The sequence below is a fragment of the Narcine bancroftii genome, chromosome 6 (genome assembly GCF_036971445.1).
Source record: "Narcine bancroftii isolate sNarBan1 chromosome 6, sNarBan1.hap1, whole genome shotgun sequence".
Classification (NCBI taxonomy): domain Eukaryota; kingdom Metazoa; phylum Chordata; class Chondrichthyes; order Torpediniformes; family Narcinidae; genus Narcine; species Narcine bancroftii.
The window spans coordinates 119447-139156 of record NC_091474.1 but is presented as its reverse complement, the minus strand read 5'-3'; the positions used below and the strand labels follow the sequence as shown (position 1 = coordinate 139156).

At 43.3% G+C, this 19710-nt stretch overlaps 2 protein-coding genes across 5 annotated transcripts in view; one reads left to right on the top strand and one right to left on the bottom strand.

Moving 5' to 3' along the window:
- Positions 1 to 11658, bottom strand: part of zfp64 (zinc finger protein 64 homolog (mouse)) — a 42829-nt gene extending 31171 nt beyond the window's left edge. Inside the window, exons 1-2 of the mRNA XM_069883592.1 lie at positions 11415 to 11658; positions 4601 to 4834 (exon numbers count right to left, since the gene is read on the bottom strand). Coding sequence (XP_069739693.1) covers positions 4601 to 4834; positions 11415 to 11457 — 277 coding nt within the window. The 5' untranslated portion in view covers positions 11458 to 11658. The remainder of the gene's footprint in view (positions 1 to 4600; positions 4835 to 11414) is intronic.
- On the top strand, positions 11156 to 18775 carry LOC138735581 (uncharacterized). Of its 4 annotated transcripts, none has more exons than XM_069883595.1 (2): positions 11156 to 11607; positions 12666 to 18775. In XM_069883595.1, exons 1-2 carry the CDS (start codon positions 11279 to 11281, stop codon positions 12685 to 12687), a joined length of 351 nt encoding a protein of 116 aa, XP_069739696.1. In that variant the 5' UTR covers positions 11156 to 11278; the 3' UTR covers positions 12688 to 18775. The 4 variants fall into 4 exon arrangements, 3 of the variants coding, with proteins under 3 accessions (XP_069739696.1, XP_069739695.1, XP_069739694.1); XM_069883594.1 differs by having other exon boundaries at positions 11189 to 11607; positions 16246 to 18775; XM_069883593.1 differs by having other exon boundaries at positions 11201 to 11607.
- Positions 18776 to 19710: the final 935 nt, after the last annotated feature.

Sequence of the window (19710 nt, the reverse complement as noted above, 5' to 3'; positions counted from 1 at the left end):
TAGCTAAGCACAGCAAGATGGAGCATGAAGGTGCAGAGCTGTGTTCCCCTGGAGAAAATTTATTACTTAAGGTGGAGTTATGGTATATTCGTTGAGATATGGCAGCCATACCTGTGACACGTCGAAACACAGGTGTGATTAGCCTCCCCAGAACCTTTCTCAACAGGATCAATTGGATCTCACAAACCCTGAAACACTGAGAACGAGGAGACAACTTGGAAATCCTGCTGACTACCCCTACATTTCTTTCCTTCTTTGTATATTCGTATGACTATTTTTAATAATTGATTTTTATGTTTTTGCTTGGGTTGAATGACTAGGGCTTAGGGAAGGATGGGGGGGGGGGGTGTGAGAGGGAAAAGGGAGGACTCGGCAAACAAAGATCTGTAAAAGGGGAGGATTGTTCCCCTATGACACTTGGTTAATGTGAGTCAGTAAAACTATAAATAAAATTTTCATAAAGCTTCCAACTGAGAACCCGGAAATGGGAATAATTTTTGTCTGTTCCAGATTAAGGTGGTCATATCATTCAAATATTAGAGAATGATGGAAGTTCTTAAACAATCCAAAGAAAACACAAGCTGCTCCATTGAAATGCAAATAGTGTCATTGTTTACCTTTAGTTTTGAAAGAGGGACACAAATTGTACTGTACAGAGGTGGTCTGGGGAGGCAAGGAGCAGCTTCATGACAGCCTGGATTCAGTAGAGTTGGCCACATTCAAGGAAGTGGATCTGAATGAATCGGCCACAGCTGTTCCCAACATCCTTGGAAATTAATGGACAAGTGGGTTCCTACTTTCTGGGTGTATCATAATCAGAAATCATGAATCCATAAACTGGTATAAAAGCAGATCTGTAGTATTCAGATCAGGTGATTTTCATACACAGAGAAGTCCAAGATTCAGTATGTCATTCCCAATACAAAAACGCAATCCTGGACCAAACTGGGGATTTAGATGGATGCTCGGTAGCTGTGGCAGGCTATAACATTGTATAAGGTTAAACAAGAGAGTATCATTAACTGCGCTACATCTCTTCCTGAGAAGCTCAATGTTTTCAATGCTTGCTTCAAAAGGGAAAACAATGGTACCCTCTCATGAGTCCCCACTGCCCTCAAAGACTTTGTGCTTCCAGTTTTTGGGAGATGGCTACAGCAAGTCAGAATTACAGTGCATCCAATGAATTGTACTTGTGTATATAATAAATTCTCATCATCAACATTACCTGATGGACCTTAATGTACTATAGATCCTAGCATTAAGACAAAACTGAAGTTCACAAAGGTGAGTTTTGAAAGATCTAAGGGATTATATTGGGCATTGCGTATTTTTCAGATGGTGTCACCAAACCGAGACCCCAGTTCATTTTTAGATGGATATAAAAGACAGCACAATATTATTGAAATATTATTATTCTCCAAACTAATACCATCGCAACAGATTGTATTGGTATCAATTCAATTGTGCATGTAAAATTTTGCTCAATGCAAATTGGCGGCTACTGCATGTAGATAGATAGATCAGCATAAAAACACTGCTCTCAATTTATTTGGTATGTACCAATCATGACTGTTCTTTGTCATCCCCCACCGAATCTTTTGTTGCCCCACTTATACCGTGGATCTGAATTTTGAAAGCTATGGTTGGGTCATAAGAAGATGGAAAATCAGGAGAAAAAAAAATCAGCTCAGCACAGAATGAGCTTCTCCTCAATTCCCTCTCTGGTCCATGATACTGCTGACATGATCATATTTTCACCACTGCTCTTCATTTCTTTCACTAACACTACCTGAGTTGGGCCCAGTGGAACACTCACTTTACAGTGCTACAGAAGCCAAGCAGAGCTTTGCCAATGCCAAATACAGAAGATACATCCTCTAATCTTAGTGACACCCACTACTCTCTGTGCATCCTCTGGGAACAGCAATACAATATGAGAACAAGAACATTACCATGTGGAATTTATTAATGTGAAGGTACTGATAGTAATTCAGGAACACTAGCTAGGCACTGTATTTCTGGACTTAAAACAATGGAGAGGAGTATTCTTCCATGAAATTAATGTTTACTAACAATATAATCCCTGGTGGGCTCCACCAGGTAGCACTGGACTGCAGCTCTAAATTCAAACAAAAGTAACTTAGCAAATAACCAGTCCATCTCTCAGCTGCTTCACCCCCTTAAGCTTCCTCAGTCTCTGTGCTTCTCTATCCTGGCATTATGCACACTTGTACCTCTGGAGACCCTTCTTCAGTTGCCTTGCCTGGACTCCAAGCTCTAGCATTTCCTTCCAAATCATCTCTCTCTCCTTTCTATATTGAAGATCCATTATTGCTCACTCATTTTGCTGAGTCCCCTTCAATGACTCATCATCGTTTGGTCATTTGTTTTTGTTTACATTGAAAAAATATGAATGCAGACTGTTGTGGTTGTTTCCAAGGCAGTCCCCATTAATGAGTTTATTGTTATATACATGGTACAATGTAGATACGAACCAAAATTCTTACTTGCTGCAGTTGAACAGGTGGTTTATTTAAAAAAAAACAATTAATGATATACTTAAATGAATTTAAAATAATCAATAAATACAAAAAATGGATTGATAATAACTATTACAAAGACAAGAGTTCTGAAAGTGTTATGCTCTGTTTATTATCTCTCCAATTCCAATAATAGTTTTTTTTTTAAACAGTTGATCAGAAAGATGCTCTGTCCAGTAAAATATTGAATCAATCCTCCCTTTAGAATGTAGGCACATTCTGGAGGAATGTGGAGAATCTGGAGCTAAAAACAATCTGCTGGGGATCTCAGTGGGTTGAGCAGTATCAGTGGGAGAAAAAAAATGATCGATGTTTCAGGTTGGATCCCTTCAACTCTCCAGCATATGGTTATTTGCTGCCTCAGCTACATTTGGCCCCATACACAAACATGGGTATCTTCTAACAAGCTGACTGAAGTCATCAAATTCTGTAATATGGATGATATTTCTAATCAAGTTAGTAGGTGACCCAGTTAACCTTGTGCTTATTTTACATTTTTGAACTTAATTTTAAATTTATTTCAATTTAGGCACACAGCACAGTAACAGGACTTTTCGGCCCATGACCCTCAACCCCTGTATGTTTTTTTTGAACAGTGGGAGGAAACCAGAGCACCTGGAGGAAACACATGCAGACACAGGGAGAAAGTACAGACTCCTTACGAAAAGGAGTGCCAGTGCTGTAACTGCTACAATAACCTTGTTACCCATAGTGTAATTATCTTTCTGCTCAGCATTGTTGCAGTATTTGACCAATTGAAGTGAAATATAGGTCAAAAAACCAGTTTGGTGAGCTGACTCTTGGCCTCATTGTTTAGAAAGTCATATTGTATGATTGATAGTAATTATTCCTTTCAAACCTGCAGATAATTGTCATTGAACTGGACCTTGCATTGTTGATTTGGATGCATGTGACATATGTTTCCTGTCATTTCAGAATATGATATTGGGCACCCTATCCCACATCCAAATATTTGTAAGATGTACTCACAATCTCTGCTGATCTTGCCCATCACTGAAACTGCAGCTCTTGTCACATTGCAGAGCAGAAGTAGAAAGCACCAATCAATGAGAAGCTGGAGGGAGCATCCATGGGTGGAATTGGCCCCCTGACTAACTATCCCTCTCCATGAATGCTGCCTGATCCATCGAGTCCCTTCAGTTTTTCATTGTTGGCTCAAGATTTCAGCATCCGTAGTTTTTATGTTTCTCCAAACAGGAAATATTTAGTGGTGTTATGTAGTTATAGAGTCAAACAGCTAGAAACAGTCCAACTTATCCATACCAACCAAGTTAGCATTGTAAGCTAGATCCATTGCCTGCATTTGATCTACAAACTTCCAAGTCCTTCCTCTCCATATACAGCATGTGAACTTTGTAATTTTGCCCACTGCCATAGCTCCCTCTGGCAGCTCATTGCAGACATGAACCACTCAAGATTCCTCAAATCTCCCTCTCCCCTTAAACCTTTGGACTGTAGAAATATTGTGAACACTCACTTTACCCATGACCTTCATGAATTTTTAAACTTCTATAAGGTCAGCCATCAGTTTCCTGTGCTCTTAGGAGCAAAGACCAAGAACAGACAGCCTCTCACTATACCGCATGCCCTCCTGAATATATTCCAAAAAATTAAAGAAAATCCACAAAATAGAAGCAGAATTCTCAGTAATCATTCTAGGGCTGAGTTATTTGGAGTGAGATTCTCGATATGTGAAGGAAAACCATGATTTTAAAATTTCCTTTTATATTCTAAATAACACTAGCACTTGCCTCTCAACACATCCATGTTAATTTTGCCAGATCATAAAACTGAACACAATTTCAAGTTAATGAACTAATTAAAAAGAAATCAAGATTATAGCATCAACTTTTTATTATCTTAATTAACATAGTAATATGACAATTTAATTTCCAGTGAAAGTTGACATGTTATCTTAACTACTTAATATTTATTAAATTCTGATGCGACATAAATTTCATTTCAACTACAGCCAAGACTGTACTTCAACAAGCACTATGAACATCTCAAGAATAAAATTTTGTTTGCTACTTCCATACCTGAGATGGTCTGTGTCTGTGCAGCAATGGTATTTGTAGCCGTCTGAGTCTGGTTAGCTGTTTTTGCTGCTTCTGCCACAAACTGAACTGAACGAGAGACTGTGGCTGTACCCAAATGGCACCCATTTTGTTTGTGGGCCACAAATGTATCTAGCGTGTTGTATTGCTGCTTGCAGATGCCGCAGATGTGGATATCAGCATTCACTTCCACCAATACCGTGGCCCCTGGAGAAACTAAACAAAAGATTAGAGTACAATGCAAAACCATTTTTCCCTCACTCTTCAAAATATTCTTCTCTTCTATCTCAGACAACATAGAAAGCAGCAATCATAAAGATCTCTACATGCTTTCAAAAATATAATTTATAGTCAAAAAATTAATTAGTGTAGTTCACAACAGCTCAAATATCTAAAACAATAAATGGTATCCTATCTGAAAAAGCTTTCAATTTCAGATCATTTGTTTTTAGGGTGACCTTTCAGATGGATTGATAAACCAACATACCATCAGCCCATCTAGGCAGACATACAAGCTTCCACAACACTAATTAACACTGTGTCTAGTGTAATTAAACCTCCCTCATCTTAACTTCCAACCTCCGCACAATGAAGCCCAAATTTCTGTTTGCCTTCTTAACAAATTGTTGGACCTTTAAAATTAAAAAAAGAAAATTCTGTGAGTCCTGCATCTATGGGAAGAGAAACAGATTTAATGTCAGTGTTAGGAAAAAGCTCATTAAGCTGCAGGATGGGTGGGGGATTGGCAGAAATGTCTCCAATAGAATAAAACCGGTGTGACAATGGGGATAAGGTTTCTGTCCATTCCCTCATGCACTGCTGGGTCAGGGCCATCCACAGGTTGGAGGGTCAACACCTAGTATTCCATCTGAGCACTTTCTGGCTGGAGGGCATTGATATCGACCTCTCGTTTCTGTCGGCCCCTTCTCTGTTCTCTGATCCTCTGACTCCCAACTTCTTTCCCTCTCTATTTGGGTTCTTCCCCCTCTCCCATCACCTTTCTGCCCTCTTGCCCGTCAAAAGATCACATGATATGTCACGGTCGTGTATTTACCCTTGTCGAGAGCTAATGCCAGAAATGCTATTACAGATACAGGAGCAGAAGTAGGCCCACTGGCCCATCGAGTCTGCTCCGCCATTCTAATCATGAGCTGACCCATCTTCCCATTCAGCCCCACACCCCAGCTTTCTCCCCATGACTCATGATACCTTGACTAATCAAATACCTGTCAATAAGGGAATTAGGAGTTACGGAGAGAAGGCGGGGACGGGGTACTGAACTTTAAGATCAGCCATGATCTCGTTGAATGGCGGAGCAGGCTCGAAGGGCCGAATGACCTACTCCTGCTCCTATCTTCTATGTTTCTATCTCTGCCTTAAATACACCCAAAAACCTCACTTCCACAATCGTCTGTGGCAAAAAGTTCCAGACTCATGGTCCTCTGACTAAAGAAATTTTCCCACATCTGTTTTAAAATTATGCCCTATTATCTTGAAATTGTGCCTTCTTGTCTCCCATGATAAGAAACAGCCTTGCCACATCTACTCTGTCCAGGCTTTTCAGCATTTGAAATGTCTCTATGAGGTTTCCCTCATCCTCTGTACCCCAACGAGTCCAGTTCAAGAGCCAACAATCATTCCTCATAAGCTAATCCTTTCATTCTTCATTTAATTCTTGTAAATCTTGTCTGAACCTCTCCAATACCAGCATGATTTTTCTCAAATAAGGTGCTGAAAACTGTACACAGCACTCCAAGTGAAGTGTCCACCTATGACTTTTTGCCAGTTATGCCTCTTCTCCCTTCCACCGCCTTTCTGTTCAAGTGCCTGCTGGCTTTTTCTTCATACCTGGACTCAGGTCTGAAACCTCGAAAATATCCCTTTGCTTCCCGTACATGCTGTGTGACCTGCCGAGTTTCTCCAGTATTTTTGTGTATTGCACACCAACAGGTTCCTCTCAATAAACTTTCCCTGGCACATCCTCAAAGAATATGAGCAAATTTGTCAAAAATGATTTCCATTTCCAACAGTCCTGTTGACTAGGTTTGATAATATTCTGCTTTTTTATATGATTACTTATTTCCTCCTTGATGATTGACACTAGCAACTTGCCAACAATAAGTGTGAAACCATCTTGTCTTAAACAAAAGAGTCCGAAGATGCTGGGGTTGGACACAATATAAATGTGTTGGAAAAACTCAGAAGGTCACACAGCATCCATAAGAAATAAAAGATATACATAGTTTGAGCCTTGGCCTTTTGTCCTGGGACCTGACAAAGGGCCCATGGCCAAAATGTTGGCTATCTTTACTTCTCATGGATGCTGCAAAACCACCATCCATGAGAAGTAAAGCCATCTATCTTCCTCCCTTTTTTCAACAAGGGAGTAACTTTAGAGTGGGTGGTACCCTCCCAGAATTGAGTGAGTTTTAAACATTTCTAACCAATAAGTTTTCTATCACTGCAGCCATTTTCTTGAGGGCAAGCCATCAAGTCCCAGTTATTTATACACCATTAAAGTTTATCTAATACTTGTGATTGGGATTTTTACAAGTTCCTGCCAGTTATTTGTTAACTAATTTGTTATTTTAAGGATATTTGCAGTCTGCTCCATAATGTAAAAATTAATTCAACATTTCTGTGACTCTGTCTGTTTCCTATTATTAATTATCCAACCTTAACCTTTAAAGGTCCAATGCTTACCTTCTACGCCCCTTTCCTATTTGGAAATCCATAGAAACTGTCACGATTTGTTTTGAGATTACATGCAAGTTTTCTTTCAAAATCAATTTCTCTTCTAAACACTTAAATCTTTAACTGCCAGATCCTAAAATCTTTCCACTCCTCTGGCCTACCACCAACGCATGACACTTTGTATGGCATACTTTTTAACAACAAATTGTTCCACTTTCCATTTGGAATGTATTCCTGCTGAGTGTTATGGACCAGCTGTTTGACTACATCATTATTCATTTACTGATCTGCCTTTTAACTTATTTTCCAATCCACATTGTACAAAAAACCCTTTCATACTATTATTGGCAATTATTTATGTTGAAAAAGTTTTGGACCTGTGGTGTTCGCCCTCATCCTCAAAAAAAGATATAAAGTGCTTTTACATCTTGAGATAATGAAAGATACATGTGCAAATCTTTCTTTTTAGTTGGGGAAGCAAAAATCCAGGCTAACATACCCCATTCAGAGTTTTAATACACAGGCCAATCCCAAACTACGCATCAGCGCAGATTGAAACACAAACGTCTGCAGTCACTGTGATTGAAATAAAAAGAGCTCAGGCCAGGCACATCAGTTAACCATATAACCACTTACAGCACAGAACAGGCCAGATCAGCCCTACTAGTCCATGCTATAACAAATCCCCACCCTCCTAGTCTCACTAACCAGCACCCGGTCCATACCCCTCCAGTCCTCTCCTATCCATGTAACTATCCAGTCTTTCCTTAAATGTAACCAATGATCCCGCCTCGACCACGTCTGTCGGAAGCTCATTCCACATCCCTACCACCCTTTGCGTAAAGAAATTTCCCCTCATGTTCCCCTTATAATTTTCCCCCTTCAATCTTAAACCATGCCCTCTAGTTTGAATCTCCCCCACTCTTAATTGAAAAACCCTATCCACATTTACTCTGTCTGTCCCTTTTAAAATCTTAAACACCTCTATCAAGTCCCCTCAATCTTCTACGCTCCAGATAAAAAAGCCCTAGTCTGCACAGCCTTTCCCTGTAACTCAAACCTTGAAATCCTGTCAACATTCTCGTGAACCTTCTCTGCACTCTTTCTATTTTGTTTATATCTTTCCTATAATTTGGTGACCACAACTGTACACAGTACTCCAAATTTGGCCTCACCAATGCCTTGTACAATTTCATCATAAACTCCCTACTCTTGAATTCAATACTCCGATTTATGAAGGTCAACATTCCAAATACCTTCTTCTCCACACCATCTACCTGAGTATCAGCCTTGAGGGTACTATTTACCATCACTCCTAAATCCCTTTGTTGCTCTGCACATCTCAAAAGCTTACCATTTAATGCATATGACCTATTTAGATTTGCCTTTCCAAAATGGAACACCTCACACTTATCTGTATTAAATTCCATCAGCCATTTCTCAGCCCACACCTCCAGCCTTCCTAAATCACCTTTTAATCTACGGTAATCTTCCTCACTGTCCACAACACCACCAATCTTTGTATCATCCACAAACTTGCTTATCCAATTCTCCACCCCTACTTCCAGATCGTTGATATATATAACAAACAATAGTGGACCCAGGACCGATCCCTGAGGAACTCCACTAGTCACCGGCCTCCAACTGGACAAACAATTTTCTACCACGACTCTCTGACACCTCCCATCCAACCACTGCTGAATCCATTTCACTACCTCCTTATTTAAACCTAATGCCTCCACCTTTTTTCCTAACCTCCTGTGGGGAACTTTGTCAAAAACTTTACTAAAGTCTAAATAGACAACATCCACAGCTTTCCCTTCATCAACCTTTTTTGTAACCCCCTCGAAAAACTCAATCAGGTTTGTCAAGCACGATCTACCCCTGTCAAAACCATGCTGATTACTCCCTATCAATCCCTGTACCTCCAAATATTTGTAAATACCATCCCTCAGAACACTTTCCATCAACTCACCCACCACAGACGTCAGACTCACAGGCCTATAATTCCCAGGTTTACATTTGGACCCTTTCTTAAACAGCAGAACCACATGCGCCACCCTACAATCCTTTGGCACTATCCCCGTGACCAGTGACATCCTAAATATCTCTGTTAATGGCCCCACTATCTGTCCACAAGCCTCCCTGAGTGTCCTTGGGAATATTTTGTCCGGTCCCGGAGATTTATCCACCTTTATCTTTTTCAACACAGCCATCACTAACTCCTCGGTTATCCTTATATGCTTCATGACCTCCCCACTATTTTTCTTTACTTGAACTGGTTCAATATTTTTTTTTCCCCCTAGTGAATACCGAGGCAAAGAAATCATTCAAAATTTCCCCCATTTCCTCTGACTTCTCACTCAGCCTACCTTCGCTATCTACAAGGGGTCCAATTTTATCCCTCACTAATCTTTTACTTATATGTTATGGACTCTGCAAGACCTGCTGAGTTCCACCAGCATTTTTGTGCTTTTATATATCAGCTCAAGTCATGTCATTTGATTGTACAAGTACAACCCAAAGAAATAGCGTTCTCTGGTCCTCGGTGCAAAACATGCAGAGACGCAACCAGATATAAGCAGACAAACAATACATATGCAGTGCAAGTATTTATACATACATCATACAAATAAATAAATAAATACTGTTTTGTAAATATGAGAGTCTCAGATGGTTAGTGTGAGCAGTTCATTTGGTCATTCAGCGTTCTCACTGGCTGTGGTTCTGGCTCTGAAACTCCTGTATCTCTTCCCCAACGGGAGTAGCTGAAAGATGCTGTCTGCAGGGTGGAAGGAGTCCTCCATGATTTTGCACGCCCTCTTCGATCAACGATCCTGGTAAATTGTGTGGGGGAGGGGGGTGAAGAGAGAGACTCCAGTGATCCCCTCTGCCATTCTTATGGTCCTATGCATTGACCTGCAATCCATTTCTCTACAGCAACCATAGCACACACTGTAATGCAGCTGGCCAGGATGCTCTTGATAGAGTTCCCATAGAAGGATGACTAATCGTGGCTGGTAGCCTTGCCCACTTCAGTCTTCTCAGGAAGTACAGTCGCTGTTGCACCTTCCTGACAAGTGAGGAGATGTTGAGGGTCCACGATAGGTCACTAATGAAGTGAACACCAATGAACTTGGTGCTCTCCACATTCTCTGCTAGAGTGTTGATGTGTAGTGGAGGGTGGTTGTGGCTGGTTCTCCTGAAGTCCATGATCATCTGCTTCATCTTGTCCACATTGAGACTCAGGTTGTTTCTCTCGCACCATTTCACAAGATTTTCCACCTTTTCTCTGTAGTGCAACTCATCATTGTTACTGATAAGCCCAACAACTGTCGCATCATCTGCAAACTTGATGACATTGTTGGAGCTGGATCTGGTGATGTAGTTGTGGATCAAGGTTGACACACTGCCCTGAGGTGCACCAGCACTCAGCGTAGCAGTGCTTGACAATCAGCTCAACACCTAGGGTTCCCTGGACTCTGCACATAACAATAACGCTGAGAGCTCTGATCCAACAAAATGGACCGGCAGGAATTGTTCACTTGCGAGCTTGTAGTCCTACTTGCCAGTGATGTTTCTTTAAATTAGTACATCGTGTTAGTTCAAGTAATAATGGACTCTTTACTGACTATTCACCTGCTAAATGTAAAATCTCCAAATTCATTGAAAAACAAGATGTAATTTGGTTGGAAGAACGGGTGTAATAAATAGTACTTCTGCAACACAAACTTGATACATTGCAACTGTTTCATGCATCACGTTTCAAGTCCTGTCCCGGGTCTGCGGAAGTCCCAGGGTTTCTGGACGTCCCGGGCCTCCGCTCAGAGTCGGGAGGTTGAAGGGCTGTTTCCAACCAGGTCCGGCACACGCGGGAACCCCTGCCTTTGGATATCACATATTCCTTGGCGAAGCCCTGGAACCTGAGTCGTGAACCTCCCCGCCTTCCGATAGCCAGGTTCCCGGATGGGCGCCTACTCAGGTTCCGGGGCTGCTCCTGCGGTCATGGAGCAGCAGCGCTCGCGGCGTCGCCCCCCCCTCCCTTCCTCAACCAGCCACCGCCGCCCCGACCCCTGCATGGAGAACACAGCGAACTACTCACACGGCGCCGGGCCGAAGTTGTCGTTCTGGCCGCCAGTGTTCATGGCACAGCCGCCGAATCCAAGGCCAAGGCCCCACAGCCCCGATCCTTCCCCCGAATATATTATTGACAAACAAACGGGTCGGAGACCAAAAAACAGCCCTCGGGGCCGCGACGAAGGGCGGCGGAAGCGGGAACGAGGCACTTCCGGCCGGTGGGAGCTGGCAGAGCGTTCTCAAGGCAACGGGCGGCCCGGCCGGGGGGGGAGGGGGGGAGGGGGGGGGGAGGGGGGGGAGGGGGGGGGGGGGGGGGGGAGGGGGGGGGGGGGGGGAGGGGGGGGGGAGGGGGGGGAGGGGGGAGGGGGGGGAGGGGGGGGAGGGAGGGGGGAGGGAGGGGGGAGGGGGGGGAGGAGGGGGGAGGGGGGGGAGGGGGGAGGGGGGGGGGGGGGGGGGGGGGAGGGGGGGGGGAGGGGGGAGGGGGGGGGGGGGAGGGAGGGGGGGAGGGAGGGGGGAGGGGGGGGAGGGGGGGGAGGAGGGGGGAGGGGGGGGAGGGGGGGAGGGGGGGGGGAGGGGGGGGGAGGAGGGGGGAGGGGGGGAGGAGGGGAGGGGGGGGGAGGGGGGGGAGGAGGGGGGAGGGGGGGAGGAGGGGAGGGGGGGGAGGAGGGGAGGGGGGGGAGGAGGGGAGGGGGGGGGGGGGGGGGGGGAGGGGGAAGGGCGGGAGGAGGTTCTCACATGCCCAAATTACATGTACTGTTGTTCCCGCTTCCTTCTTAGAGCAAAAATATCTTTCTGATACTGTTGGGTCCCATTTATTTAACTTTTGGGGCGTGGTGTATGTTATATATAGAGAATTTAGGTTAAAATGACTTAAGTTAAAATGTGATGATTAATCATAAAAAGGGAAGCCAGAACGGACAGGGAGCTTACTAGCAGCCAAGGACAAAAGGTTCAGCTGGATATGTTTTTTTAAACCTATCTTTTCATGGTCATAGTGAGAGACATGCAGGAGACAAAAGATTGATAAGAAGGGTGAGAAACAGAATTTAGTGTATGTAGAGTTCGCAGCGTATGTAACGAACGTGATAATTAAAAATGCAGTTGTACTTAGAATGCTTTTGCAATACTAACCAATTAAAACAGTATTAATAAGAAGGGGAAGGGCAAACAATAAGGGTATAAAAATCAATGCACTGTATGTATCGGGGCTTAACTGGTGAGAAGCCAGTTGAGTCCAACTCTGCAGACTTGTAAATAAAGCTTGTCGTGTCATCAGTTTTAAAGAGACTCATGTGTGAGAAGTTTTATTTCTGACAAATGGGGGCTCGTCCGGGATCTACACTCCGGCCGTGAGGGGAGGCGAGAAGAGGGACATCGGAGGTGGTGCACCCCGCTGAGTTCAGCAGCTCCTAGTCCCTTGCTCGTCGCTTCGGGCGGCTTGAGCGAGTGGTATCCGGACAAGGTGACACGACAAGACGGAGAGGAGAAGGGTGACGGTTCAATCCCCGAGAAGACACCGGTAAGTGACGACTTACGATTGTGGTGTGGGGATTGGATAACAGGTGTAACGGGATACACCTGTTTGGATAAAAAAAAACCTAACGTAATAAATCAGGTATAGAGCTTTTGTCGTGGCGTGAGGACCCTGTCGTGGGACTCTAGGATAGACCCCAGGGAAACCTCGGCGGTAACCGAAGGAGGGACAGCACCTCCGACGAAGTGCCGAGAAGAGAGGGGTCGACCCCAGGGAAACCTCAGCGGTAACCGAAGGAGGGACAGTACCTCCGACGAGGCGTCTGAGAAGAAGGGAGTAGGGTCCAGAACGAGAGGGTCCTCAGCAACGATAAACGGATCTAGGTGGGAAAATGGGAGGATCAAAATCTAAGGGCTCGTCTGAAAATTCAGGACAATTCCTGGGAGTTCCCCTTGACAGCCCTTTGGGGAGAATGTTTGAAAATTGGGATAGTAAAAGATATCGAGACAAAAACAAGAAAAAGATGGTCCAATATTGTCTCCTTTGGTCGAAACAACCTATTAAAGGTTCCTCGGTCTGGTGGCCGAAATTTGGATCTGATGAGGATTGGGTTAGACAAGCATTAAACATATATGTAAATTCGAGACCAAAGGTGAATCAAGAAGAGTCAGCATATGCATTTTGTTGGGTTCCCTGGCCAGGATCCTTAACAAAATGTTTTAAATTGAGGGTAGCGGGAGAAAAGAAGTGGGAACCTCTGGACAACCTTCCCCCTCCTTATATTCCCCCGGTGCCTACTGCGCCCGAGGAAAGCTCATTACCGGAGGGGAAAGGTGATGAATCTGATTGCCCCGAAAGGGGCCGGGAAAAAAAGAATGAATTAAGGGAGTCGGACCCTAAACTTCCACCGGTAAACCGACCCTGGACAAGATCCCAGACTGGTCCAGGACCATCAAAGTTTTCAATAAGCCTAAATCCCCTGAGGGAAGTTCCTATGGGAGGACCTGGAGGGGGAACGGGATATGTGAATGTTCCCCTAACTAGTACAGAGGTGCGGGGATTTAAGAAAGAAATGAAAAAGTTATTGGAAGATCCTATAGGACTGGCTGAACAGCTCGACCAATTCCTGGGACCAAACACATATACGTGGGAAGAGATGCAGGCAATAATGGGAACATTATTCTCACCTCAGGAGAGGCAGATGATTCGACGGGCTGCCCTCCTCATGTGGGAATATGAACAACCTGGGGACCCCAGACCCCATGAACAAAAATATCCCTTAAATGAACCCAGGTGGGACAAACGAACACCCGAGGGATTGGCAAGTATGAGACAATATAGAGAGTGGACAATTAAAGGGATACGGGAGGCTGTGCCAAAGGGTCACAATTTCACCAAGGCATTTGGGAACCACCAGGAGAAAGACGAGTCCCCTACTGATTTTTTGGAGAGGGTGAGAAAGAATGTCCAACAGTATGCGGGCGTGGACCCTAGTACACCAATGGGTGAACAGCTTATTCGAATTGAATTTGTTTCCAAATCATGGCAGGACATTAGAAAGAAACTAGAAAAGGAGGAGGACTGGAGCGAAAAACCCCTAAGCGACCTGTTAAAAAAGGCGCAAAAAGTATATGTGCAGAGAGAAGAAGAAGATCAAAAGAGGGCGACAAAGGTTATGGTACAGACTATCCGACAGATGAATGCTGAATCCAGAGGGGAAAGAAAACAAAACCTTCCTCTAAACTTACTTTTGGAGGAAAGATGACTGTGTACACCTCCCATTCTGTGAGTGTTTTATTAACACAAACTGCCCATCGATGGCTGACTGATTCTCGCATACTAAAGTATGAAACCATTTTAATGGTCGGAGAAGATCTACAGTTTGCAAAGATTAATAGCTGCAACCCAGCTCAGTTTTTATATGGCAGTGAAACAGAGAGAGAGGTGGAGCACGACTGTGTCGAGTTGACGGATCTTCAGACCAAGACCCAAGTAGACCTTTGCGATACTCCTCTGGGAGAAGGATATGAATTCTACATTGACGGCTCCGCCAGATGTGTTGACGGAATGAGAAGAAGTGGGTATGCTATAATAGAAGGAAATACTTGGAAAGTAGTAGAATCCACGAGACTACCCGGAAGCTGGTCAACACAGTCCTGTGAACTATATGCCTTACAGAGAGCCCTCAGAATACTGGCAGAGAAAACTGGAACGATTTACACTGATTCCAAATACGCATACGGGGTAGTGCATACCTTTGGTAAGATCTGGAAGGAGCGTGGTCTAATTACATCAAGAGGAAAGGAATTGGCACACGAACAGATGATTACTCTGACTTTAGAAGCCTTGACATTACCCCAGGAAATAGCAGTGGTCTATATACCAGGCCATCAAAGGAGAGATACCCCGACAGCAATTGGAAACAGACTGGCTGATGAAGAAGCTAAAAGGGCAGCCATGCAACAAGAAGTCCGTTTGCTGACCTTAATCCCAATAAGACAAGGCATAAAGAAGGCTCCCATTTTCACTGCTAAGGAAGAAAAGGATATGGCTCAGCTGGGCGCAAGCCAGCTGCCTGATGGAACATGGAAGACACCAGATGGAAGAATGGTTCTAAATAAAGAAATAACTCGCAATATTTTAAAACACCTGCATCATCAGAGCCACTGGGGCACCCAAGCCTTATGTGACACAGTGCTTCGAGAATATGTGTGTAAGGGAATCTACACCTTGGCCCAACAGGAGGTGCAGAATTGTCACCTATGCACAAAAATTAATAAGAAGGTAATGAGGACAGGGACCATGGGAGGTCAACCATTAGCCATATGCCCTTTTCAACGTATCCAGATCGACTTCACAGAGTTACCTCAAGTCCAAAGATGGAAGTATCTGTTGGTGGTAATAGATCACTTTACCCGATAGGTGGAAGCCTTCCCAACAGTAAATGCTACAGCCTCTACAGTAGCTCGCCTCCTCCAAGAGCAGATAATCCCCAGATATGGTATAATGGATTCTATAGACTCAGACAGGGGTCCACATTTTTCTTCAAGAATCCAGCAATTGATTTGTAATGCATTACAGGTCTCTTGGAAATTGCATACCCCTTGGCATCCACAAAGCTCAGGGAGGGTTGAACGTATGAATGGAACCCTAAAAATGCAATTGACAAAATTAATGGTGGAAACTAAAATGCCTTGGATAAAGTGTCTGCCCCTGGCTTTATTAAGAATTCGTACTGCCCCACGAAAAGATTTAGGGTTGTCCCCTTATGAAATGATGTTTGGGCTTCCTTTCTGGAGTACAGTTGAGGGGTGTCCCACCTTGGGGGAAGGGGATATATTTGTTAGGAACTATTTACAGGCACTGTCACGCTCTCTTACAGATTTACGAAAGAGAGGACTATTGCCTCTAGACTTTTCTTTACACAAAGTAGAACCAGGAGACTGGATTCTCATCAAGACCTGGAAAACTGAAAAACTCCAGCCCCAGTGGGAAGGTCCATACCAGGTTCTCTTAACTACAGAGGCTGCAGCACGAACAAGAGAGAAGGGGTGGACGCACGCATCCAGATTTAAGGGACCTGTAGAGGCGCCTCAGGACCCTGATACGAACTCAGATTGGACTTGTGTTCCTGGAGAAAAACCTCTTACCTTGCGATTTCGCAGAAAGACTTGATTCACAATGTTATTGTTATGTTCTTTGATTTTTCTTAGTTTGCCTATGTCTTTATCAGGTGTGAAATGTAAGAAATGCAGAGACACAGTGGTCCTGTTTCAGGACCACATTTGGGGAAGAAAGGAGGGTAATTTTATTTCCCATACCTCAGTTCCTGAGAAATGCTGGGCAGAAAATACCACCCAACATCCATATACCCCTTGTGTGGAAAAAGAAGGAAATAATATGGGTCATTATATACAGATTCCTAATACCACTCCTTTCCCTCTTAACGGTTGGAAGGGTGACTCAGGCCCACCATGCCCTAATGGACTCTGGTTTTGCATACACCAGCGTACTGTTCCAATGAAAAGTTCCACTCCACACTCGAAAGTGCCTGCCCCTTTAAGACAGCCGGACTTAGTTCGAGTCCATCCAAATAACCATGAAAGTTTCGGTCATGCAGTTGGGGGAGATAACCTTTTTGTTGATCTTGCAACTAAAATTGCAGGAACCTTTAATGTAACCAATTGTTGGGTCTGCGGGGGTCCACGGATGTCAGAGCAATGGCCTTGGTGGGGGGAGTCCCTCAATTCATTGACCATGATTTCCCGAATTTGGACAACTAACCGAACGAGATCAAGAGAAACTTGGTCTCTCTCTAACGTCCCCTCTGGTTTTTATTGTCTCTCACGAACCGGCAAATACCCAGTAGGAAAAAGTCCCTGCAAGGCTGTATGGATTCGCATTTCGCCTGGTATTTTCACTTGGTTTCCTAAACCCCTGACTTGGTTCTTATCCACTGTTTTTAAAACTAATTGCCTACCCCTGTCTAATAGCAGTATTCAGTTTTGGAATTGTACCAGTTCCACCATCACAGGACCATACCAATCAAACCCCGTCCTTAAAAGAGTTTGGGAAAGGGGGTATGGAGTATCCCCAAATGGATTATTCTGGGTATGTGGTAATAAAGCTTATACTCGTCTCCCCTTACAGTGGAGTGGAACTTGTTTCCAAGGAATAATCCGCCCAGAATTTTTCCTCCTACCCCACGATCACAGTCATAAATTAGGAGTGAAGGTTTTTGATACATTACACCGTCAGCCCCGCTCTAGCACGGTACATTTGGGACAATGGGGAGATGTTTGGCCTCCAGAACGCATAATTCAATATTATGGTCCCGCTACATGGGCTCAAGATGGATCCTGGGGTTATCGTACTCCTATTTATATGTTAAATCGCATTATTCGCTTGCAAGCAGTCCTTGAAATTGTTACAAATTAAACAGCTCTAGCCCTGCGATTACTTGCATCCCAGCAAGGTCAAATGCGCTCTGCTATATATCAGAACCGTCTGGCCCTAGACTATCTCCTAGCCACGGAAGGAGGTGTATGTGGAAAGCTTAATTTGACTAACTGCTGCTTACAGATTGATGATAATGGCCAAGCCATTCGAAAAATCGCTGATAATATTCGTACTTTGTCCCATGTACCGGTTCAAACCTGGCATCCTTTTGCAAAATTAAATTGGATGGACAAATGGTTTGGAGGAACCTGGTGGCGTACCTTATTGTGGGTCATCAGAGGTATTTTATTCCTCCTACTTGTTTTGCCCTGTATTATTCCCTGTCTGCGCAGCCTGGTGATTTCCATGGTCCAACAGGCTATGCAACCAGGGGGACTGGGAGACCCCGTTAGAATTTTACTTCAGCACGAGATTAATTTATCATGAAACGTTTCTCTTCCCCGAGTTAAAATCCCCATTCATATATATATAATACACACATTTTAAAGAGAGAAAGGGGTGGATTGTTATATATAGAGAATTTAGGTTAAAATGACTTAAGTTAAAATGTGATGATTAATCATAAAAAGGGAAGCCAGAACGGACAGGGAGCTTACTAGCAGCCAAGGACAAAAGGTTCAGCTGTATATGTTTTTTTAAACATATCTTTTCATGGTCATAGTGAGAGACATGCAGGAGACAAAAGATTGATAAGAAGGGTGAGAAACAGAATTTAGTGTATGTAGAGTTCGCAGCGTACGTAACGAACGTGATAATTAAAAATGCAGTTGTACTTAGAATACTTTTGCAATACTAACCAATTAAAACAGTAATAATAAGAAGGGGAAGGGCAAACAATAAGGGTATAAAAATCAATGCACTGTATGTATCGGGGCTTAACTGGTGAGAAGCCAGTTGAGTCCAACTCTGCAGACTTGTAAATAAAGCTTGTCGTGTCATCAGTTTTAAAGAGACTCATGTGTGAGAAGTTTTATTTCTGACAGTGTATAGCCTGTGTGACCAATTATGTTGTATCATGCGTAACCTCGTGTTTATTGTATTTCTCATACTTCCGGAGCATAGCTTTTCCCATGTTTCATTCTTTATCTTTTTGTTTAGATCTTGTTCCCATTTTTGTTTGGGTTTAGAGCTTGTTTCCTTGTTCTCTTTCTCTTGCAGTTTGATGTACATTTTTGTTATAAATCTTTTAATTATCATTATGTCTGCAATCACATATTCAAAATTTCTTCCTTCTGGCAACCTCACCCTGCTTCCCAATTTGTCCTTCAAGTAGGTTTTCAGTTGATGATATGCAAACATTGTACCATGAGTTATTCATTATTTGTTATTGTCCTTCATTTGTTCAAAAGATAATAATTTATTTCCCAAAATACAATTTTCTATTCTTTTGATCCCTTTTCTTTCCCATTCTCTAAAGGAAAGGTTATCTATTGTGAAAGGGATTGGTTGATTTTGCAGCAATGTTAGTTTTGGTCGTTGATAATTTGTTTTATTCCTTTCTACGTGAATCTTCTTCCAAATGTTGAGCAGATGGTGCAGTACTGGTGAATTCCTATGTTGCACCAGCTTTTCATCCCACTTTTATAGTGTATGTTCAGGTACCTTCTCCCCTATTTTATCTAGCTCTAATCTGGTCCAATCTGGTTTTTCCCTTGTTTGATAAAAATCTGATAGGTACTTTAATTGTGCTGCTCTATTCTTAAAGTTTGGTAGTTGTAAGCCCCCTTGTTTGTACCATCCAGTTAATTTATCTAGCGCTATCCTCGGTTTGCCCCCTTTCCATAAGAATTTCCTTATTATTTTCTTTAGCTCCTTGAAGAATTTCTCTGTTAGGTGAATTGGTAATGATTGAAATAGGTATTGTATCCTTGGGAAGATATTCATTTTA

Excerpts from the sequence above, each read along its gene's own strand:
- LOC138735581 (XM_069883593.1), top strand. The coding sequence starts at position 13,255 with ATGGGAGGATCAAAATCTAAGGGCTCGTCTGAAAATTCAGGACAATTC.